This window comes from Callorhinchus milii, unplaced genomic scaffold (genome assembly GCF_018977255.1).
Source record: "Callorhinchus milii isolate IMCB2004 unplaced genomic scaffold, IMCB_Cmil_1.0 Scaffold3, whole genome shotgun sequence".
NCBI classification, from domain to species: domain Eukaryota; kingdom Metazoa; phylum Chordata; class Chondrichthyes; order Chimaeriformes; family Callorhinchidae; genus Callorhinchus; species Callorhinchus milii.
The window spans coordinates 25,088,862-25,113,445 of NW_024704744.1; the positions used below are offsets into that span (position 1 = coordinate 25,088,862).

Here is a 24,584-nt window from a genome sequence, read left to right on the forward strand (position 1 = left end):
ATGTACTCTCTCTCCTATCTAGTTAGTTATGAACAATAGACTCCTACCTTGTAGCAGACGTTTGTTTGAAATGTATTAACATGACCTTCTGGAGACATGCCAATTTAGATCTCAGAGTTGGCACTCAGTCACTTAGTAGATGCCAGTGATAAACCAGCTCATGACTCCCTAGAGCCCTGGAGCGAATGACATCCTGCCTGATCTTGAATATTGATTGAAAGCCTTCAGAGTCTTGACCGTTCAGTGCTGTTTGGGTGCTAACTAACATCCAATATTAGCTAACACTTGGTAGCACTGTTGTTGTTAGGTGTTTGATGTTACTTCGAATGTAATGTCAGTTTGAACCCATGTTTAAAATACAAAGTTTATATACATACTGTATTTTTGCATTTTCTCTCAGTGAACCACGCTAAGAGCTTTCTACATTATTTTTATTATTACCACACCAGGTTGAAACAATAGCCATCTCATTTGTAGCTATGTTTGGCTCTCTATGTGTGCATGTAGAGCATTATGAAGTTTGTGAAATCTGAAAATAAAAGTACTTTAGGAAACAAACATTTCCCTGTATGCGTTTGTACGTGCACTGTCTTGTCCAAAAACATGCCCTATTAGGAAAACATCTTGCGAAAGGGCAAATACCACAAACCTCAACAGTTGTACTCACAAGAATAAAAGGTTTAAATCAACAAAACATTTACACAAAATGTTAGTCTGTGGCCTGTGGTGATGAGCTAGTTGAGGAATGTGGTCCATACCAATAAAAAGCCTGGACACTTGGACTTTAGTGTAATCTACTCTAAGTGTCATGGCAAAAGCAAGTATTAACTGAATAGCCTCATTGACATTTACATCCACAGGCATAGCAGAGAGGGTCTGCATGACACCCTGTAAATTAACTGTTGCAAAATCTCACAAATCATTTCCTCGGTGAAGCTAATCTTCCATTTCCACTTCACCAGATAACATCAAGTTATTCATCATTGCCCTTTGCAGTTTTGCTTTGGATATGATCTTTTCCTAATGATCTCCCTTTTCTTATCTCACATTCATAGTTTTCCTCTCACCGGGCAGCTATTAATTCTCAATGTGAGAAATTGTCCAGACTGGTGTGTGCCACTTCGTTGATTTGTTTTTGAGCAGTAATAAAACCTAGTTCAAATTGAATTTGAAGAGCATTTGGAGGAAATGGATTGCAAAACCACTGGAAAATCAGAGTTTGTCTAAATTGAACAAAAAATACTGTGATATTCTTAACTGGTAAAGTCGTATGCTTTCCCGCACTCAGCTCTGCAAGTCCATCACCTCATGTTTGTCTGGCTCCTGATTACCCAGGAGGATCAACTTTAAGATCCTCATCTTACATTTAAATGCATCCATTGCCTCGCTCCTATCCTACCTCAGTGATCTCCTGCTACCCTACTCCCCAACTACTTCCGCTCTGTCATCTCTGTCCTGTCGTCTCCGACTCAAATCCCTCTGCCTCACCCCTTCCCTCTTGGCTTTCAAACCCCATTTTTATGAGCCTTTGTTTTGGCGACCTCCCCTCCCACTACCCATCCTGTCTCCTTCATTATCCTGCGCTCCTGTTCAGTTTTTGTAAAGTACTATGAGACATTATCCCTAGGGCCTAGATGAAAAGTGCTGTATAAAGGCATAATTGTTGGTTGTTGCAATATTGTGTATGAGTAATAGTGGGAAATATGCATTATGTAACAGTCACCAATAATAATTATCAGATCACATACCATATACATCCACTATAATTTTTATTGTAACTGTAACTATCGTAATTGTAACCCTTGTAAGAAAACGTAATGTGTTGAAAATGCTGTACTTGCAAAAGCAAAATTAGTGATACGACTCAGTGGTAATTATAATTCCGTATCTGAAAATTCTCTGAGTATTTCTCACTTCTGCATTTCCCAGTTAGCAGTTGCTGTTTTCCAAAAATAAGTTTCCAGAAACTAGTTTATCAGCTTTGTTGCAATTTCTGTTGTTGAAAAACTGCGGTGTCCCTTTTAGTGCTGTTATGATACTTATGTGTGTTGTTAAAAAAATAAATTATTATCCTGAAGCTGCTATAATCATAGCTAGATATTCTTAAACAAGGACCGAGTGAGCATTATTGTATTATTGTAGCGAAAGAGAAAAATACAGTGGAAAATTGGTATTTATTTTATTTGTCACTTCCCACTCACTGCCATTTCTATCATTGTCACTACCCACATACTGTCACCTCTTTCACTGTCACTTCCTACATTTTGCCATTTTGTTCACTGTCACATCCCATGTAGTGCCATTTGTTTCAGTGTTTCTTCCAATTTAATGCTGCGACGGTTTTCACTCCTTGATGTACGTGCGAATTTTAGTAACACTTTTGTACTAAGTGGCCTCTGTTCTCTCCTAACTCTGTCGGTGCGAGTCCCTGTTTCAAAGGTGACTCAACCGAGTCAGAGTCACACACAGACCAGTATTCCCAGTTAACTCCAATGCCTGGTAACTGGAATGTCTGATCGGAGTCTGCTTGCACCAGCAGAACTCTAACGTTGACAGCTACTCTCTGAAGTGCTTAGTCCTTTTCTGTTTCAAAATATTACAGAAACTTGAGAGTACATTCGGTAGAAACAATAGCTCCTTATTAAGACCTCGTAACCCTAGGCTACCTTGCATATAAGGGACACAACAATTTAAGATATACAACAATAGGATTGAATATAACTGTCACACATAACTATAACAACTGACAGCACAATACCTCATTAGTAAAGAGATATTAAACCAACCTGACTGTACAGTAGTCCTGTACATGTCAGTATGTACTGGATGATGACCAATATTTAGCGACCACAAGGAGCACCGAGCATTTCTTTTTATAGGTGTGTGGCTCCGCCCACCATATGATGTGAATGCGAGGGCTTTTTCCCAATCTAGCGCCCACGTTAATTTACTCTCCAGATTGCTTGTTAACTGACAGTCAGTCAAACAGCCCTGGACCTCTATATTGTTGAAACTCGTGTATCTCACGCACTCTTGCTAAGTCTTTTGCAAGCAGCTTCTGCAACACAATCCAATTTCCCTTAAATAATATTATATAGTTATATATCATATTATTTACACATTACTAAAGACTGCAAGAATAGGGCAACCATGACAGTGTACAAAAAAGTATAAAACAAGAGGAGGTTACTTGACTGATCGAGCCCTTCTTGGGAACAGTTTGTGCTGTACGGCTGCTCCTAACATCTTATTTCCTGAATGAAATGAATAATCACAGTTAACACTTTTAAAGAAAAACAAATTGTGCAATTTCTCCCCAGCATCCAAATGCACTCAAATTATTACACGACCCTGATCTGCTTTTGCATTCATTCCAAGATGGCATTCACAGATAGAACTGGACTGTTGTTATCATGTTTCTCAGATTACATGAGCCATCTGTGCCACTTATCTCTTAATTTCTGGAACTGTGTTGTTGTTTATATTCATCTATTTTATAAAGAAATCTATGCATATTTCCTCCAATTTTATTAAATTTTCTTTCCTTGCTTGAAGGTCTGATTCAAGCTACGATAAAGTTACAAAGAGCTATACAAAACAACAACATCCATTTATGTAGCTCCCTTCATGCAAGGGAGCTACATAAATGTGTCTCAGAGCGCTTAACAGTGCCTTAACGGGCCTGACGTCAAGACGGGGGGAGAGAGAAGATGACCCTAAGCCCGGTTGAAGTGGAAGGTTTTCAGTTGTGATCTAAAAGAGGGGAAGGAGGGGGCAAGGCTGAGGGATTGGGGTAGAGAGTTCCAAAGTTTCAGGGCATAGTGACTGAAAACTCCGATGGTGGAGCAGAGAGGATGAGTGACAACTATAGTGCCTGTCAAAGACTTTGTCAGGCACCAGGATAGTGACAGTGGGTCAATAGCAGCCAAACCAGCCACTTTTCATTTAACAGCCACACACAAAAAATTTCAGCGAAGTTCAATGGATAGAAATCAGAAACAGCAACTTTGAACTTTTTTTTTGGTGACACGTGCGGAAAACCATCACCATGTTTCTAAGTATCCAAACCAAGCTGAGATTTGAACTATTTTGGTCTCCCTACTACAGATTTCATTTCAAAATTAAATATTTTATTTTGTTCAGCCAGGTGATTGACAAATGCAGAAACCCATTACCAAGAGAATGCCAAGAGAATGTGGAGTCCTGTAGCTCAGTGGTTGGAGGACTCACCTCGCAAGCGAGTGACCTGGGTTCGATTCCTGGCAGGGCAAAATATTGGGCAAGTTTTCTTACTCCACACATCTGTTTACCTAGCAGTAAGTAGGAACCCGGTTGTTAGTCGATTGGGGGATCGCTTTTCTGGCAGTAATAATTCCTTCAAAAAAATAATAATAATACATAGGTCACTTCAATTCACAACTGTTTGTGGAACACTACTGTGTGCAATTGGGCCACGTTTTGTCCACAAAATATACCGTCAATTCACTTTATAGTGTATTCTATGAAGCGCTTTGAGATTTCTCAAAGATGTGATGAGACGCTATATCAAATGCAAGGATGATTATTATTATTATTATTAATTCAGACCAGACTCAGAGTTTTATGTATCCTGCCTACACATTAAAATTTACCTGTGTCTGGAATGGAACATGGATTCTCTCCCTAGAGGCCCGCAATCTGTTACCTAATCCCAGAGTATAAGGTGCAGTTTAACAAAAGCCAATACTTGGGGATCCCAGAAGTGCAATGGGGTACCACAGGAGGTTGGCCAGCTAAAACTGTATAGCTTGTTATTGAAAGAACTGTCTGGCAAGCCTCCCACAGCTTGTTCAACTAGGACCTCGCCATATACACTGGGGCTCTGGCTCAGAAGCTGAGTGGGTAGAATCCCTGCCCTTGAGTCCTGCTGATGAGCCAATCTGGCTGTGTTGGCATTAGCAGTGCTTTAGAATACTGGGGACCCTCCTGGCTCAGGAACCGGCCGAGCAAGCCCATCACAGAGGGTTGGCTCGATTTTGTGTGTCTCCTTATTATTCCAAGGAGACATGTTTACCAACCCTCAAAAAGTAGATAGTCATCAATTGGTCATTTGACATACGACAAGTGCGGGCTTTAGCCCTCAAATGGTGGAATGGCAGATACCCAGAACTCCCCTTGAACGTCCCTATGAGCGGCGCAGCTCAGCATGAAATCAGAGAGAGCACTGCTGCCATCCTCCGCAGTTTGGACACACAACACTGGCCATTGAGCGATGGGAGGAGGAGCAGGGAATAGGAAACTACAGTCCTCCACACGCCTGTTTACCGAGCAGTAAGTAGGAACCCGGTTGTTAGTCAATTGGCTTTTCCAGGGATAATAGTCCCTCCAAAAAAATTGGTCACTCAATCCATGACTGTTTGTGGAACACTGCTGTGCGCAATTAGCTGCCACATTTCACCCACAAAATATACAGTCAATTCACTTTACAGTATATTGTATGAAGCCCTTTGAGATGACTCGAAGACATGATATGGTGCTATATCAAATGTAATAATAATAATAATCCTTGCATTTGATATAGCACTTTTCACATCTCCTAGACGTCTCAAAGCGCTTCACAGAATATGCTGTAAAGTGAATTGACTGTATATTTGTGGGTGAAACGCGGCAGCCAATTGCACACAGTAGTGTCCCACAAACAGTCGTGGATTGAAAATGACCAATTTATTATTGTTTATTAAGGTTTGGGAATTTGGAGAACCCCGTGGGCTTTTGCATCCTGTTTATTCTTCGTGTGTCTCTGTGTCTGTGTGTGTATGTGTGTGCCTGTGTGCCTGTGTGTGCCTGTGTCTCTAGTGTGTGTTTTTGGAAGGATTATTATTAGGCGTGTGGAGTAAGGAAACTTGCCCAAAGTTTCGCCCTGCCTGGAATTGAACCCAGGTGTCTCGCTTGCAAGGCGAGTGCTGTGACCACTGAGCTACAGGAAAACGTGCAAATGCAAGGGAGTATTATTTATTTATTATTATTTATTGGGTTATGGAAAGTGCATTCTTTCACTGAAGGGATGCACTCTCCTCAATGGATCCCAGAAGTGTATCAGACAGAGAACAAAAGGCGAGGGCAGCCTCTCTCCATGGATGCTGCCTGACCTGCTCTCAGTGGCCTCTGTGTTTGTGTGGGTTGGACGCAGGTTGGCGTCCGATGGGAAACTACAATTCCCAGAATGCTCCGGGGAAAAAGCGGCGCGCTGTGCGTGATGACGTTGACGACCTGTCCGGCGTGTGGAGACGAGCGGCGTGGACGAGTGAGTGGGTGAGGAGCGATGGCCGGTAACGTGGAGGAGATGGTGGCGGAGGCGGAGGCGGACAGGGACAGGGACAGACTCATCTGCAGGTCAGACAGGTATTAACAACCAGCGGCGGCGGAGCTAACAGCAGTCAGTCAGTCAGTCAGTCACCGCATAGGCGGCTCCTATGTCCAAGGCCCTGTGTCTCTGTGTGTGTGTGTGATCTACTGTCCCCCCACATACCTGCCCGTACCCCCCGTCCCTCTGCTCCACACCCCCCGCCCCAACCGCACTACCAGCGGTGGTCGGGCCTTCAGCCTCTCAGCCCCGAGGCTCTGGAACTCCATCCCCAGTGCCTTCGCCGCCTCCTCCCTTTCCTCCTTCCAGGCAGGGCGAAACCTTGGGCAAGTTTCCTTACTCCACACAGAGCCCTAATAATAATGCCTCCAAAACCCAAAACAATAATAAATTGGTCATTTTCAATCTACGACTGTTTGTGGGACATTGCTGTGCGCAATTGGCTGCCGCGTTCGCCCACAAATATACAGTCAATTCACTTTACAGTGTGTTCTGTGAAGCGCTTTGGGACGTCCTCCCGACGTGAAAAGCGCTATATCAAATGCAAGGATTATTATTATTATTATTAAGGCCGGTCTCAAGACCTTTCTCTTTGACCGTGCGTTCAGCTCCCCTCTCGACTCTCTACCCCCTCCTCGCTCCCTCCCTCCCTTCCCTCCCCTCACCCTGACCATTTCCCCCCTCCTCGCTCCCTCCCTTCCCTCCCCTCACCCTGACCATTTCCCCCCTCCTCTCTCCCTCCCTTCCCTCCCCTCACCCTGACCATTTCCCCCCAACGCTCGGGTCCCGACCCAACTGTCCAGCGCCTTGGGACGTCCTCCTGACGTGAAAGGCGCTCTATCAATGGAATCTTGTTGTTGTTGTTGTAAATGGAATCTTGTTGTTGTATTTGTATGGAGAAAAAAATTATGTAAAGGCTAAACATTTAGAGAATATATCTACAGTGGATAACTCAACATTTCATTCACCTCGTAAAGACTGAGTTGCAATGTAGATTGTATTATGTAGTTAAGAATATTATTTAGACAGATCTATACTTATTTACAAGAGTAGGTAATATTTGGTAGATTATGAGACATAAACTCTAGGATCTGTGTGCTGTTTGAAAAATAGTCAGGTACTGAAGAATATTGTTGATAGTTTGCATTGTTATCTTGCAAATAGCAATTTTGGCTCAGACAATGTGAACTAATCTTAATATAAAATCTTATTATTCTGAGCTAATCTAATATTGAAGTTGAGAGCCTCAACTTTCATCAAATGCTGTTCGAATTTTGTCGGCCAAAGCTTATATACAATACAAAATTACATTTGTACAGTGCCTTTCATATTGGGAGGATGTCCCAAGGCGCTGAACAGTCAGAGTCATTTGGACCCGGGTGGGGGAGTGTTGGTATCAGGGAGGGTAGAGGGCAAGAGGCTGGCTGAAAGCACAGTCAAAGGGGAAGATCTTGAGGGGTGCCTTGAAAGAAGCAAGGGAGGAACCGAGGCAAAGGGAATATGGGATGGAGTTCCAGAGGGTGGGGGCAGAGAGGCTGAAGGCCCGACCGCCAATGGTGGGCCGGGTGGGGTGACGTGGAGCCATGGAGGGCCTTGAAGGTGAGGATGAGAATTTTGGACTCGATCCTCTGAGAGCTTGTGGACGGAAGAGTTGGGGAGCCCAACAAACAGGGAATTGGCAGGGTCAAGCCTAGATGTGATGAAGGCAAGACGGGTGAGGCAGTGGCGGAGTTGGGCAATATTGCGGAGGTGGGGGAAGGCAGATTGGGTCATGGCATGGATGTGGAGGAGAAAGGACAGTTGAGATTTGAACAAAACGCCCAGGAAAGACTGGTGAGGTGGAGTGTGCATCCGTGGATGCTGATGCTGCCAGTGCCAGAGGTGCAATTTATATGCAATTTTTTAGATCTGTTCTTACTGCAGATCTGGCTCTTGGTACATTCTGTACTATATAAATGGTGGATTGAGAATTTAAATTAATTACTCCATGGATTCTTCTGCATTCTCCAAATATAAAGGTCACACGAGAGGTTTGAATGAAGATTGCCTCATTGTACCATCCCAACATCAATCTGTCTTTTTAATTGTGTCAAAGGTCTGGGCCTCAACCACTCTCCCTGGTTACCTGTTCCAGTCACTAATTACCCTCTGGGTAATTCATTACTTTTTAATAACAATAATAATATTTGCATTTGATATAGTGCCTTTCACATTGGGAGTGTATCAAAGCACTTCACAGAATATATTGTAAAATGTGGTAATTGCAGTATTTTGTAGGTGTATGCAGTAGCCAGTTTGCACATAGCAATGACCTAGAAAAAGCTATGAAATGAATAACCAATTTCATCTGTGGGATTGTTGGCTAGGATACTGCGAAAAACTTCACTTTTTGAATCATGTCGCAGGATCTTTAATGTCCCGCGAACAGGCAGACAGAACCTCGGTTTATTGTCTCATCTGAGGGACAATATCTCCAATAATGCAGCGCTCCTGCCACATTGTATTGCTGTGTCAGCTTAGACCAGCGTGGTCCAGCAGGGCCAGCAAATGGTGTGGCGGGTGATTTTGTCCGGCTCGCGTAACATTTCTGATTTCACTGCTTTACCTTCCGGCTGCTACTCTTTTCTGGTGGGTAACCATGAAGCAGCGCAGAGAGTGACAGGAAGATGGTTGGAGCAGGCAGGAGATGTCCTCCTGCTCCGTCCCTCCCCATCGTGTTTTGTGCTCCCTTGAGCCCCGTGCAGTCTGGTGAGACACAGCAAGCAGCAGGAGTGTTTTGCAATTCTAAAAGTACAGAACTATGAATCTCAGGAGGAAACGTAAGGTAGACATGGAAAATAGAGGATTTCAATATTAGTGGGAAGTGGATTACTTGTTTATGGAAAGTATTGGAAAACCTAAGTGCTTTGTTTGCTTGGAAAGTTATATCTGTGTTGAAGGAGTTTTGCAATTCTGGATTAGTCTGTTTTGTTGAGCAATCTCTGTAGGGACCTCCATATGCTGAATTGATATCTTGCATTTTGACTTTATATTACAAAATTGTATGCATCTATTTCCATTTGAGATGTGACTATTATTACGTAATACAGTCACACAATTTAAAATATCGAATTTCTGTATGATTCGTTTATGTTTCTGGAAGGGAAAAACAAAAATATTGCTTATGCGGCAAATATTGCTTATGCGGCTTGTGGACGTTTCTCAAATGTGGTATCCGGCCTCGATACCCAAAAGTTTGGACCACCCTCTCTTAGGCTATAGATTCAAGACTTGGGCTTTAACTCTCAACTGTCTGATTCAGAGGTGTTAGTGCTGTTAATATTCCAGACTGATGTCTGTGTAATGTGTTAATCTCTGTCCTGAAATTGCCCTTTGCAACCCTAAACCAGTGTCATCCTGTTCCCTGTCTGAGGGTATCCTAAAGTATAATCTGAGTTTACTAGTGTAATCCCATTTAACATTGCATATACCTCTTTATGGTCTCCTCAGATATTTCTCTTTTCAAGACTATAAAGCCCTCCCAAGCTTGTTTCATCATTATTCATAGCTCATACTTCTAACATTGGGGGTCATATGTATTACTTTCCTCTGCACTGCCTCGAGAGCCTGGGCAGTTCCTTTATGTCCTGGTGCCTAGAATTGTCCTACAGATTGACAATAAATCGGAGGGTTTAGCAAATTAATTGCCAACAGTGAATAAAATCAGAGCTCATACAGTGAATGTTGCTACAGTTACACTTCTAAAGCAATCTGGAGGAGGAGGTTTCAGGAGTGATGTGATTTGTGTCTGTGCGCACGCAAGTTCAATTTGAGCAAGTTGCTCCTTGGTTTTCCTTTGAAAGATCTTGGACTATGTGTTGGATCATCAGGAAGATTTGAATAAAGCAGAATTGGGTTTGTATTTTTCCTAGCTCAAATAAAACGATGTGGAGTGGGCAGAACAAACCCAGCTTTCTGCTCCCCGTTGTTACACTGCAACAAGGCTACTTCACTTCTGACCACATCTAAACAGCATGAGAATTTAACTCTGGAATGACTTTGCTATTCTTCTCTGAACCCTCTCCAATGCTTCAGGGTGTGCAATGTGTGACCACTGAAATACAGTACAACTACTGTAGGTTGTTGCCCTATTAATTAATCATACTGTAAATGAATGAAAGAAAGAGGGAAACACTGACATTATATGTCTTAACAGTTGAGTACCAATTAACAATATGCTGTAGTCAAGTTGGAATTAATCCCTTTCAAAGGGCTTATTTAATTATATTTTCATCATTAGTTTTGCGTAATACAATTTTAAGCCTTCTGAAAATCTATTTGAATATGCAATAGTAATCTTTACTTAGTGGGCTAAGTCAAAGTACACTGTACAGTAATGTTTATATTGTTTTGTGAATAACTGGATCATTCATTCCCAATAATAATAATAATCCTTGCATTTGATATAGCACTTTTCATGTCTTCTTGACGTCTCAAAGTGCTTCACAGAATATACTGTAAAGTGAATTGACCGTATATTTCTGGGTGAAATGCAGCAGCCAATTGCACACAGTAGTGTCCCCCAAACAGTCGTGGATTGAGTGACCAAATTATTATTGGTTTTCTTTGAGGGATTATTATCCCCAGAAAAGTGACCCACCAATCGATGAACAACCGGGGTTCCTACTTACTGCTAGGTAACCAGAGGCGTACGTGTGGAGTAAGGAAACTTGCCCAACATTGCGCTCTGACGGGAATCGAACCCAGGTCACCCGTTTGTGCAGTGAGTGGTCTAACCACTGAGCTACAGGACTCCACGCCTAATATGATATGTAAGTGTGGGAGCCCTCAAAATAGATACCTAGCCTATAAAAATTAACACTAAGTCTGGCAAAAAATTGTATTATTAATAACAAGGTATTACAACAGCAAACAACAACAAATTGCATTGATATAGCGCCTTTCGCGTCAGAAGTATGTTCCAAGGTACTGGATGGTTGGTGCCCGAATTGGGGATTGGATTCATGTGGTGGAGGCCAACAGGGGTGAGGGTGGAAAGTTGATGGAACTGGTGGTCTTGAGATGGACCTTAAAGGAGGTGAGGGAAGGATTGAGTTGAAGGGACTCTGGGTTGGAGTTCCATGGAGTGGAGGAGAAAGGCTGAAGGCCCAACTGTCAATGGTCGGGTGGGCAAGGGAGGAGGTCATGCGTGCCGGCCGAGCGGAAGGAGTGGGCAGGTTGAAGGGATTAAGAAGGTCACAAAGGTTATAATAAGATACTTATTTATATACTGACTGTAGGGATTGCAGCAAATAAATTGTTCTCTTTTGGCACCTAAAATTGGTGTTATTGGGGGAAAAAAAGCCTAAAATGTATTGGTACTAAGACACCATAAACTTAAGAATAGCACATTCCAGAAAAATGTATCCTGAGAAAAGGAAAAAATATCTAACCTAATGTGTTTTCTATCCTAGCGGCAGTGGTGAGGATTCCTTGGATAGCTTGTATTCCAGACTACCATTAACACCATCTCTCTCTCCACGGAAAAGAACAACCAGCCAAAGTAGGTCTGAGCCACCCCTTCTGAGGACCAGCAAACGCACAATCTACACTGCAGGGCGACCTCCCTGGTACAATGAGTCAGGAACACCATTTAAAGAAGCCTTTGTCATTGGTAAGTTTATATTAATGTTTTCAATGGTCGTGCATTTTACACAGCGCTTAAAAGATAAACTAAAGTATTGGAATGGATGCTCGCCGTAATCTACTATTGTCGGTACTTAATAAATTTCATAAATCAGTCAATTATTTTATAGTATCTAGTCTTTAGTACATGTGCTTACTCCTAAAGTGTGTTGAATAATTTCAGTAAACTTGTTATGTACACCAAATATACTAAACACACACAATTGGTGCTGGAATACACACTGAAAACGTGTTCTTTTCCTTCCTTCACAAATTAATCTCTTTTTACTCTGTGTTGCCCATCTTCCTTCACCAACATCTAACCATATGAAACAGCAAGAAAGGAGTGTTACTACTTGTGACTTAGCCTGAGTTAAACAATTGGTAGTGGAAGATACGCCCAACTCAGCTGATATGATTGCAGCTGAAGGGATATCTCCAAGGGAGCATATTGCTCTATGGGAAAGATAAATCTACAGCTCTGTGCTGTAGCATTGGGCTCACCTGTCTTTTCTCATGTTTTGGATCCAGTCTCGCTGAATGCAATATATTTTTAAACCTTGTGGACCGGCATTCGTTCTTGTATTGTACAAAATTATAGTATAGGAAGCCAATAGACCCATTCTGTCTACCCCACTGGAGTTTGAGATTTATCTCAATTATAAATGGATCAGTCAAGATGTGCTGACAGAATTAGCTTGTGCTGTTGATCACACAAGTTTAAAGAAATATGTGTCTTGGTGAACTTGTCAGCCTGTCTTAGTTAGTAGCGATCTCAATGCTCAAGTCAGACGGTTGTGGGTTCAAGCCCTATTTCAGTTCTTTGTGAGCTTACAGTTTAGGTTGAGACTCCGGGACTGGGCAAGCACTGCATGATCCGATACATTAAACAGATGTACAGTCTCTGCCCAGGTAGAAGTTAAAAATCCCATGGTGCTAGTTAAAAATATTAATTCTATTTTCATGTTATGTATAATATGTCTTTCATCCTTCTGAATATCAATGTGAATTCACAATATAAATCTCTACTCTGGGCTGAGTCAAAGTACAATATGCAGCAAATTTGTACTGTTTCTGAGTCACTGGATCATTCACTGCTAAAATCAATGAGTAAGAGACATCAAAACTGAGACCCGTGCTATAAAAACTAAGTGAAGTTCCTTTAACACCATTAAACAATGTCATAAGAAACTCATTAAATTCAAAGGTTATTGTATCCAACTATCACAGCCTTTTCTGTCTGGAAAGCAGAGTTTGAAAGGATGATGCAAGGTTGGCAATTGACTAAATTCTCCCCCCCACCCCACCTCAATTTTTTAAACAAGTACAGTATTCTTATGAATATGATGGATATCATCAGTATTTTTTTCCAAAAAGTAGAGTTTAACTTGGAGCTTATCTTAGAGTTTATAAGTGTTGCTACCTGGTTGTGCCTTGTATATCACAAATGGCATTTTTCAGTGTTACACTGACGTGCACAGAATCTTAAAGCAGCACAGGAACAAGTCATTCACTGGTGTTTCTTTCCATGTGACACATCTAATCTAATCCCGCTCTCCTATTTACTCCCTACACACTTTGATGTATTTCTTTTCCAAGCATCTATCCTATTCTCTTTTAAAATAATTTATGGATTCAGCTACGCTTTATGATGGGGAATTGCACATTCTTCTGTCTGTGTGAAGAATGTTTTAATTTTCACAAATCGCTTAATACTTCCTTTATATATCAAAGGGCCTACAAGGATCATTCTGTTTGTAATTTAGCAGTTCAAGGTCAAATTTGACAGCATAGGAGTTGGGGAGCCAGTGGAGTTGAGACGGGATATTGGACAATGTCAAGTTTTGTAATATAGAAAGCTGACCTTGGGGAATGTAGTAACAAATGTTTCATCGTAGACTCGCCAAATTCATATTAACACAGTTATACTATGGACAAAGTGAATGATATTCAGTAGCTGCTATGATGTGGCCATCGTTCATTTCCACTTATGTTTAATATCCTTAGTCCTCTGAACACTATACCCACAGAAACCGGTGGACTGACACATTTATATAAGTTTTCTTCATTCATTTCTTGATCCATATTGAAATCTTATTTTAAAAAAGTACAGATGAAATGCATTATAAAATAATCCTTACATTTGATTACAGTACATTTCAAAGCAGTTCACATAATTTTACTGTAAAGTATAGTGACTGTGCATTTAATAGGCTAACAAGGCAGCCAGTTTTTGTACAGCAATATCCCACAAGCAGCCATGAAGTGAATGACCAATTTTTTAATCCTGGGGATTGTTGGTGAGGAGATCTTTAACATATACCTGAAAAGATGGACTAGATTGGTTTAACATTTCATCCAAAGGATGGCACCTCTGATAATGCAACGCATCTTCAGTACTCTATTGGACGGTCTAGACTTGGAAGTTCAAAGTCCTGATTTGGGGGTTCAACCCACCACTATCAGACTCGGAGGTGAAAGTTATAGCACCCTTCAAACGGGCGCTGCCTTGCTTATAGTGCTTTGCTACTCTACTTTGGACCCGTGCTAACAGAGGTTTGGTACACACTTCTAGGTTATCGGGTTGCCATTACATCAGGATGTAATGTGTTGGGTGCAGGAAGTGTATCTGACATCACTTCACGAAGGAAATAATGTTAGTACCACTTCAATAACAACAATAAGTTGGAGTCCTGTAGCTCAGTGGTTAGAGCACTCGCTTTGCAAGTGAGAAACCTGAGTTCAATTCCAGGCAGAGCGAAACCTTGGGCAAGTTTCCTTACTCCACACAGAGCCTAATAATAATCCCTCCAAAAAAACAAAACAATAATAAATTGGTCATTTTCAATCTACGACTGTTTGTGGGACATTGCTGTGCGCAATTGGCTGCCGCGTTCGCCCACAAATATACAGTCAATTCACTTTACAGTGTGTTCTGTGAAGCGCTTTGGGACGTCCTCCCGACATGAAACGCGCTATATCAAATGCAAGGATTATTATTATAATAACGTACAGAAGTAATCCGTCACAAAGCACTTCACACAATTAATTGGGAACCCAAGAGGAGGGAAGATGGATGGCTGAAAGCATGTTTGAAAAGATGTATCGCAAGGCGAGTTTGAATGTGGAGAGGTTGGGAGCAAGGCAGCTGGACTCAGGGATGGAGTTCTCAAGAGTAGAGACAGATTGGCTGAAGACTTGCCTACCGATGTTGGGGGATCTGAAGCAGGTTTGTTGTTTGCTGAGCAGAGAGAGCGTCAGGAGCATTAGGCTCTTAGATGGGGCAGGAAGAGGCCATGGAGTGATTTGAAAGTGAGGACGAAACTCTTGAATTCGATTTGCTAGGAGATGGGGAGCTAATGGAGTTGAGTAGCGATGTGGTTGATGGGCTCACAGAGTCTGATGGGAGAGAGGATGTGGGCTGCGGAGTTCTGAAGGTCAGCAGCTTAGTGAGAGTGAGACGCTGGGGAATCCAGCGATGATGTGGAAATGGATGCAGATGATATCAACAAGGTGGAGCATATATATTTGGTGGAAGAGACACGGAGGAAAGAGATCTGAGGAACACTACATGTAAATGAGGGAATGGGGGTAGAAGCCATTGGAGGAGAATAAGTAAAGATGCCGGGATAGGTAAGAGTTGAATATGATAGAGTGCATAGGCGTAGAAAATAATATTAGACCCAAAATAACAATTTGGAAGTGGGACACTTTTTCACATCTTGCTTACAATGTGGCTGTTGAAACATATCTTAGTCGACTACAGTTTTCCCTGTATACTTTTAACTTCACTTTCTGTAACTGTTTATATTTTTCTTATAAAAATGAAATGTTTATGTGTACATCAAATTGAAAACCTGGGTTACCAGGGTGAAGGAGTATGAATACTAACATGATTATAAATATTCAAATTGCAGCATGCAAACAAGAAGTTGTTTTCAGTAACACTGATATTTAACAGTAAAGATCAAGGTGAAACAGTGGTTAGGCTGTCGGTGAAGGTGACTTCAATTTCAATTGTCACTTTGGAGAATTTTTATTACACATCCATATTTAACATCCATGTCTATTCATTTGTTCTTGGCAGCTGTCAGGTTACAATTTCACACCTTGATGACTGCCTTCAGTGGCTTCTCAAAGTCTCAAATCGAGCATCTATTCATTTTACTGAAGTGAATACAGACAACTGCTTTTTAATTTCAAAGTTGATCAAGTCAAACTTATTTTTTCATTCTTAAATTTAAAACATTACTTCTGATTGCTCCCTATTCTCAGTGTTCTCTATTCTTTCTCTGAATTCATGTTTTCTGTTCTTGTTTTGCATTTAAATGATGAACTTCAGTGCTTTCGTTGGTGGTTTAGACCCACATCAACTTTTTTTTACTGAAACAGGACATGAAGATGGAAGCTTGTTCTGGTTGTGAAATTAGAGTTACAAAAACAAACATCTAACTTTTTTTAACTAGCATCAACATATGATAAACATGTACACACACTGGCAATTCGCTTGTCAAAATGAATTAAGTTTAAAAGTAGCCACCTATTTGTTTCTTCTGAAAGAAGACTAAATACATAGCAAATGCCTAGTTATTTCAGAGTTCAGCACTTTCAAAACAGAATATGTAAAATTCTGCATTAAAACACCATTTGTTCCATTTCACAGCATGTTTATCTCTTATCTTGAAGAACACAAAATCCCTCCCAAAAGAATTCCAGTAAAAGTGTATGCTATTTTTTGTGAATGTACTTTAACGTTTGTTTCACATAGATTAATGTAAGGGTTGAAAAGTTGAGTAAGATAGATTAAAATTGTTTTTGAATTTACTATTGCATTCTGCTAATTTTATGATTGCTTGTGGGTAATTATTAACATTTTCATGTTTCACTGTGAACTGTTACATTTCAATACTTGCAAATTCCATGTTTAGGCTTAGGAATCAAAATTCTCTTGTCTGAAGTCACAGATTTATTTACTTCAGGTATAAATAAAAAATATTCCTTGGACTATAGTATTGGATTTGGAGACTTGCTCAATTTGAGAAAAATTTTGCTCCAAAACAATTTTGACTTCTTTAGTAGCTTAATACTTTACACTTTCTCTGGAATTCAAGGGTCCCATTATTCTAATCCTGTTTGTAATTTAGCAGGATGACAGCTGTAAAATCTTGCATTCGAAGGTCAAATTTAACAATATTGCATGAGCTATTACATAATGTCAAGTTCTGTCACAAAGCAAGCTGACCTTAGAGAATAGTTATAGTAATAAAATCATGGAGTGAATGGACACACAGTTCTTTCCCATTCTGCTTTGTTTGATGTAGTCGAGGCTTGGACTGTGTTAGGCAGTGAGAAATGAGGGCAGGAATTTGAGTGAATTTCCCCCAAAAAGAACCATAAAGGAAAGTAAAGTAAAAAATCAAGACTAAAATGAGAACATGGGAAAGTACAGGAAAACGGAATAAAAGTGAATTGCTGAAAAAAATCAATAGAAATGGAAATATTTACATTTACACTACAGATTTATCTTTTATGATCAGAATGGTTCAACAAGCAACTCTGATATTGTCTGCAAAGTAATCATGGACCAATAACCATGATGAATATTTTTGTGGTTCTAAATGTTTTGTAAAACTTAACCATGCCACTTTGAAAGGAACCATTTATGTAGCTTTTAAATTGAAGTAAATAATGGTTTGTTTTGATCTTAAAACTGTTTGTGTGGTTTATTCCCAATTCTTATTGACATATGATATGACCTAACCTCCTTCCACTGCTGACTTGGCACTAATTTTGTATTAGCTGCTTCCAGACTGAAGCTTGAGTGCCATTCACTATTTCATGCCTTTGTGGCCTGCTGGAGCTGGATGTGCATGCAAAATGCTTAGCACAGACTCAGGGCACAGTTGGACTTTTTTTGAGACAAATTGGCAAACTGGCAAATTAATAGAAAATGCAATTTGGGACACCTTCCATTAAATTTGCTCTGTTATATTAAAAAAGATGGCAGTTCTTTCCTGAGACTGGGTGTTAGTTCGTACTCAATAGATTTCAGTCCAATAATCAGACTTGCCTGATTCAGTTTTTTTTTAAATTTTATACGGATAATATCAATGTTTATTTTACGTGGATTTGCTTTTCAATTTTTAGCACGCTTCTTGACTACAAAAATGGACATGGCAGTGCTACTTGCACACAGTGTGCAGGGAATGGTGTCCATGTGACCTTACAACCTAAAAGCTAGCCATGTTTGTAGTTGAAACCATGACATAAAAAGCATTGTTTAACAATGGGAATTCACTTACCTCATTTTGGAGAAAATTTAAAAAAAAGTACTGATTCTTACCGATTAAAATAGAAACCAGCAAATTTTGCTATAGTGTATTGCATATTGTGGAGTCCTGTAGTTTTGTGGTTAGAGCACTCGCCTCGCAAGCGAGAGAACTTGGATTCGATTCCCAGGCAGTGGAAACATTAGGAAGTTTCCTTACTCCAGAAATCTATTTATCTAACAGTAAGGAGGAACCTGGTTGTTAGTTGTTTGGTGGATTGCTTTCCCAGGGGTAATAATCCCTTCAAAAAAAAAAGAAAAATGTAAAAAAAAATTATTCATTTGCTCACTGAATCCACGATTGTTTGTGGGACACTGCTTGCACAATTGGCTGCTGTGTTTTGCCCGTAAAATATACAGTTAATTCACTTTATAGTATATTATGTGACCCGCTTTGAGATGTCCTGAATACATGATAAGGCGCTATATCAAAAGCAAGGATTATTATTGTGCTCAACCATTACTGTATTTCAGGTCTGTGTGGAGGAAGTGCCTCTGGCAAAACCACTGTGGCTAACAAGATCATTGAGGCTTTGGATGTTCCCTGGGTGGTGCTTCTCTCCATGGATTCCTTCTATAAGGTAAACTGAGCTTCTCTGCAATTGGTGGTTATAACCCTTTAGATATTGCATATTTTAAAACAAGATGTTTAGCTTTGTCCAAAGAATATGTGAAGGCTGGATGAAAGTTTATATAGCTTAAATTGTAATGTTAATGGTTTGTAGACATTTGTGGATGTCACCCAAGTACTTATGGTCACCAAAGATCAGTCTTTAAGAACTTCAGTGAACCACAAATACTAACTCAATTTGTTTGTCAGCCTGGCACAGTGGTAGCACTCTCACTTCTAGTGAGTCAGAAGATTCAAGCCCCACAAAAGCACTTGGAATTGCATAGTCTAAGCTGATACTCCAATGCATTGTTGAGGAGGATGTTGAATTGTCAGGGTTGCCTTCCTTTGGATGAGATATTAAACTGAAGTCCAATCTGCTTGTTCAGGTGGATGTTAAAGATCCCATGCCACTATTCGAAAAGAGAAGGGAGTTTCTCCCGGTGTCCTGGCCAACAATCTCCCAAATAAAATTGATACTCATTTCATAGCTATGCACAACTGCCTGCTGCGTTTTTTCCCACAAAGTACACAGTCAATACATATTCCAATATATTCTGTGAAGCGCGTTGCGATGTCTCGAAGACATGATAAGGCTCTGTATCAAATGCAAGGATTATTATTATTTACAGTAGATCGTGTGAAGAACTTTGAAGACGTCTCAAAGATGTGATAAGGCACTACACCAAATTCAAAGATTATTATGATTGTAGAGTTTGAATGCGAGAAATAACTTCTTACTCACTTGCATTTGAAATTCCTCATTGATAGTTATAATATGGTGTAGGATTGTCAAAGATTTTCAGCTTGGAGTCATCTGAAACCTTTGGTGGGGGAGAAAATGGGAATATGACTCAATTGCACTGGGACAGCTGGTTGCAGAATGAGATTGAAGGAACTTTCAAGAAAGTTATTGCTGCCTTCTTGGTTGGAGTTGGATGGTTGTATGTCACGAGGAACCACAACAGCCCATTTCCAACCAAAGAACCAACCTATTTCATGAAAAAGAAAGGGGGCAAAATTGAAATTAAAACAATGTTGATTATTAAGTCAGCTCGATTCACACATCATTAGATACTTGAGGCCTAAAAATTGTTTTGGCCTTAGCCTGATTTTGTCTCTTTCCTAAGATATCCAAATTGTTTAATCTGGTTGCATTGTTTAATTTGCCTCCAATTTTAATATACTTTACAAATTTAGATTCCTTGGTTTCCATGTCATCTTCAAAATCATTTGTACCATATGTTTCCTGACACACCCCAAGGCTTACCCGTTCTTTATCTTGTCCAGCTTGAACACTTCTAGTAATTTCTTTTTCTGTTTAGAAACTAGTTTTTCAGTACCCTACTCTGTTTGCAACATCTTCAAAAAGCTCTAGCAAATTAATGAAATATGGTCTGCCCTTTGCGAAACTTGTCTAGCTGTCCTTTAAATGTGATAATCAAGAACTTAGTAATAACTCTGTTTTAATTACTTATGATCCTTCTTTCTAAAGTCAGTGTAACAAAATATTTTGGGCTGTCTTATTTCTGCAATCAGGTCTTAAACAAGGAGGAACAAGAACTAGCTGCCAAAAATGAATACAACTTCGACCACCCAGATGGATTTGATTTTGATCTCCTTATACATACATTGAGGAAGCTGAAAAAAGGAAAAAGTGTAAAAGTTCCAGTTTATGACTTCAATTCACATAGTCGGAGGAAAGATTGGGTATGGAAATACTTCTGAATATTTTACGAAAAAATTTGTTTGGGATTACATTGCATCTTTCAATTTATGTGGCTTTTCCTCCGAGTTTTAGCTTGTAATTCATAAATACCTTTAGTCTACAGAAGTAAATTCTTATTTATTTTAAGATAATTTACAGATGCACAAGAGTCTATGTGGTTGTAATGAAGAACTAGAGGAGCCCAGTTTGTTCCCTGCCCTATGCTGATTCAGCTGATCTCAACCATCCAGACAAAAGTATACTATTTATTGTTGGCTTTATCCTTACTGATCAGGAGGGGGATATCAAGTCACTACTGATGTCATTTCCAGTTTGGTGTGTAAAGCAGGAAGTGATATTGGTGGCAATCTGACGACAGAAAGTCGACTATTTAATTTCCTGTGCTTTAAAAAGGCTAACTTTTGGTTATTAGTTTGCTTCAATGTTGCTTCCTGCTTTGTGCATACTTAGCATACTGCAAATGACATCAATGGCAACCTGATTACCTGGAAGTTGTCTTTTTATAGTCCAGGAGTGAGCCAGCTCTGCGCTATGAGGTGAAACCGGCTATCGCACCTCCCTATAAATGGATTCCAACTGCAATATAACTAGTCTCCACTGCATAAGGAATGGTCACTTATATAGCTATCGTGGCCTGAAGATCTGTGCCCAAGCATCTGTCTACTTACCCAGCTTCTCCAGATCCACTTCATTCATACACATTGATTTTCCAAACTTGTCACTGCTCCTGTTAACCTGCAAATTTGAAAACCTTTGAAATGCTGTTAATTTCCAAATCACCTATAAAAATATAATCCATAGAATCCCAATACAGATCCCTGTGGCACATCGCTAGCAAATTGTTCCCAACTGGACACATTTCTGTGCATGTATCGCTTTCTACTAACTATCCATTTGATAATCCAGTTCAGTATATTGATACATATCCAATAGGCATTAAATGTATGTAGTCCTATTATGTGAAATTGTTTAACTTTCTGAAATTCAATACATTCAAGCATGACCTACACTCCTAAAGTCATGTTGCCTGATTAATCCATGTCCAAAAAGTTGAACCCCTTATAATGGCCATCCTCATACTTTCAAACAATTATATACTCAACATAAGGCTTTATAAGTACTTCAGCTCTGTTGATACTTGATGTAATTTCAGATTCTAGAAGTGGGAGAAGTTGTAACCTTCACTATTTTACATCAACCTTTATAGAAGCATAGTGCAGAATTTACAATATTATTGGTGTTTAATTTTGCATTTTGTTGATTCACAAATTTATGTTTTACAGAAAACTGTCTATGGAGCAAATGTTGTGATCTTTGAAGGAATTCTTGCCTTTGCCAACAAGGAACTTCTAAAGGTGCAGAGCAGTTTTTAATATAATAATAATAAGTTGCTTGTGTGAGCAGTGGTTGTGATTATTGGGGTGAAAATCTATTAAGAACCATAACACTATTAGAGACTGCGGGGGCTGAAAATTTCATTCATCTTATTCCAAGTCTAGTAAATGGGGCAATAGTAGGGATTATAGGGAAATGTAACAGTTTTTATGTAACAATGTAAATGTAAGAAAATTCCTTAACTTAAAAGTATGGAATTCCTTGAAAAAAGATGTTATGAAATTATAGAATTAATACAAGGCTGAGCTCCTAGAATGGGGATGGCCCATTTGTGACCCGCAAGGTCGCAATGTGTAAAATAGATACGAGGGCCACATATGGCCATCTGTTTCCTAGAATATGTTGAGGACATGACTGCTGTTCAAGCTTCCTCTTGACACAGATGTTGTTGGGAAGCCAAACCAATCATATAAGGATAGGGATGCAAACTTAATGCTTGTGAAGGGCTGAGATTGCTCACAGGCATTTTATCTAACGTGCGATGCTGCTGACAGGCTGGTCTGTACTTTGCATTGGTAGTTGTGAGCCAGGGGTAGCTGTTTTAATATGCTGGAAGGTTCAACTGGAACACCTTGCACTAGTAGCTGAGAAGCTGGAAATGAGAACTGAGGTACCTTGTTATAACATGACAGAATGATATGGAAATAAACATCATTCAAGTCTCCTGTAGGCCTCGTAACTTTTATCTCAGACAGTAAAATGATCTTGAACTACTCAATCTTGAGAACCTTCCAAGATCTAGGATTGTGTTGGCATCCTCCCGTATCTTAACATCAAAAAATATTAGTGCAATCTGTCCTTTCGTTGGAGCCTACTTAATTGTCACATAAACCAAGATATTGGCAAGGATGTTGGCAAGAATGTCATTTCTCAGATTTTCTCAACATAGAATACCATGATAGTCTGGAAGCCAAGATAAAAATATGTAAATGTTATCCCATGACAAAATGTAATTGTTGGTTCATCCCACCAATCTCAAAGGTTAAAAACTGCCACTCATTAGAATATGGGAGTTATAGCAAGTTACTGGTTGGATGCCTACGGCAGATCTTGTACGGATTTACAATTTGACACAAGGGCTGCAAAGTGATAGATACTTAGATGTTTTATTGCCTGTGATATCAGTCTTTGCCACCTCTCTCAGCAACTCTTTGACTTGCACCTTAAAAATGATTTCAGAAGGATAATCTGATTTGTGAGGTTTAGTACGGCATTAGATCATATTCTACCACATAATTGCAGAGATAGAATAAGGTTTTAGCTTTGTGATATGTTGACTGTAGAATGTAAAATACTTTGTAAAATAAAAACTCAAACTCCTTGAGTTAGTGAAACAGCAATTGTGCGCTTCCATACAGTAGTCAAACTGGATTTGACTTTGTCTTCAATCTGGATTAAGGGGATTTTCTAAATATTTTGTTCAATAGTGCTTATCTCGCGTGAAGTCAAAATTGTCTTAGAATACCTTTAATGTTTTGTTACGCTCGGCTGAAATCCAGCTCTGTTTGTGTAATTAACTGCAATGGTTTCCTAAATGATTGCTTGGGGAAGCTACCTTTCAGCTACAACAACACAATTTCATTTCAGGAGGACGTCCCAAGGCGCTGGATAGTCTGTTAAAGACCCGAGCTTGGGTCAGGATTGGGGAGAATGGAGGGCAGTGGGGGAAGCAGGGTGATCGAAAGTATGGATGAAGAGGAGGGTCTTGAGATAGGTCTTGAAGGAGGCAATGGAGGGGGCGAGGCGGAGTCTCTGTGGGATGGAGTTTCAGAGGATGGGGCAGAGTGGCAGAAGGCCCGCCTGCCAATAGTGGGGCGGGCGAAGCAGGGCACATGAAGCAGGCTGGAGCCCGCTGAGCGGAGGGAGCTGGCAGGATGGTAGGAGGTTAGGAGATCATAGAAGTAGGGGGAAGAAAGGCCATGGAGGGCTTTGAAAGTAAGGACCAGGATCTTGAACTGTATCCTCTGAGTGATGGGAAGCCAGTGGAGTCGGGCGAGGATGGGGTTGATAGGGTCACGGAGCCTGGTGCGGGAGAGGACAAGGGCTGCAGAGTTCTGGACAATCTGCAGCCTATGGAGGGAGGAGTTTGGGAGGCCAACAAGCAAGGAGTTTGCATAGTCAAGCCTCAATGTTATGAATGCGTGTATGAGGGTTCAGCAGCCTGTGGTGTGAGGTGATGTTGCGGAGGTGGGAGTAGGCAAAGCGGATGTGGGGTAGAAAGGGTAGTTGAGAGTCAAACAAAACCCCAAGGTTCCAGACTGGCTTAGCAAGGTGGAGTGTGCAACCATGGATGGTGATGCTGTCAGCACCTGAGGTGTGGAAGCGCTGACGGGAGCCAATCAGGAGAGCCTTGGTCTTGTTGACGTTCAACTGAAGAAAGTTAGCTCTCATCCAGGACTTGATGTCTGACAGATATTCTGTCAGGGCGGCAGTGGTCCTGGAGTCGAGGGTGGTGGCAGAGAGAGTTGGATGTCATCCGCATACATTTGGAAGTTGACCCCATGTCTACGGATGG

General features: G+C 40.5%; 1 protein-coding gene across 3 annotated transcripts in view; it reads left to right on the forward strand.

The window, feature by feature from the left end:
- Window positions 1-6,251: 6,251 nt before the first annotated feature.
- The window catches only part of si:ch211-243j20.2 (uridine-cytidine kinase-like 1), a 44,103-nt gene continuing 25,770 nt past the window's right edge, over window positions 6,252-24,584 (forward strand). For 2 of the 3 annotated variants that reach the window (XM_007904479.2, XM_007904478.2), the window contains exons 1-5: window positions 6,252-6,381; window positions 11,797-11,996; window positions 18,810-18,916; window positions 20,485-20,655; window positions 21,958-22,029. In XM_007904479.2, the coding sequence (XP_007902670.1) occupies window positions 6,302-6,381; window positions 11,797-11,996; window positions 18,810-18,916; window positions 20,485-20,655; window positions 21,958-22,029 (630 nt within the window). In that variant the 5' untranslated portion in view covers window positions 6,252-6,301. The remainder of the gene's footprint in view (window positions 6,382-11,796; window positions 11,997-18,809; window positions 18,917-20,484; window positions 20,656-21,957; window positions 22,030-24,584) is intronic. The other variant, XM_007904480.2, reaches the window with a different exon arrangement.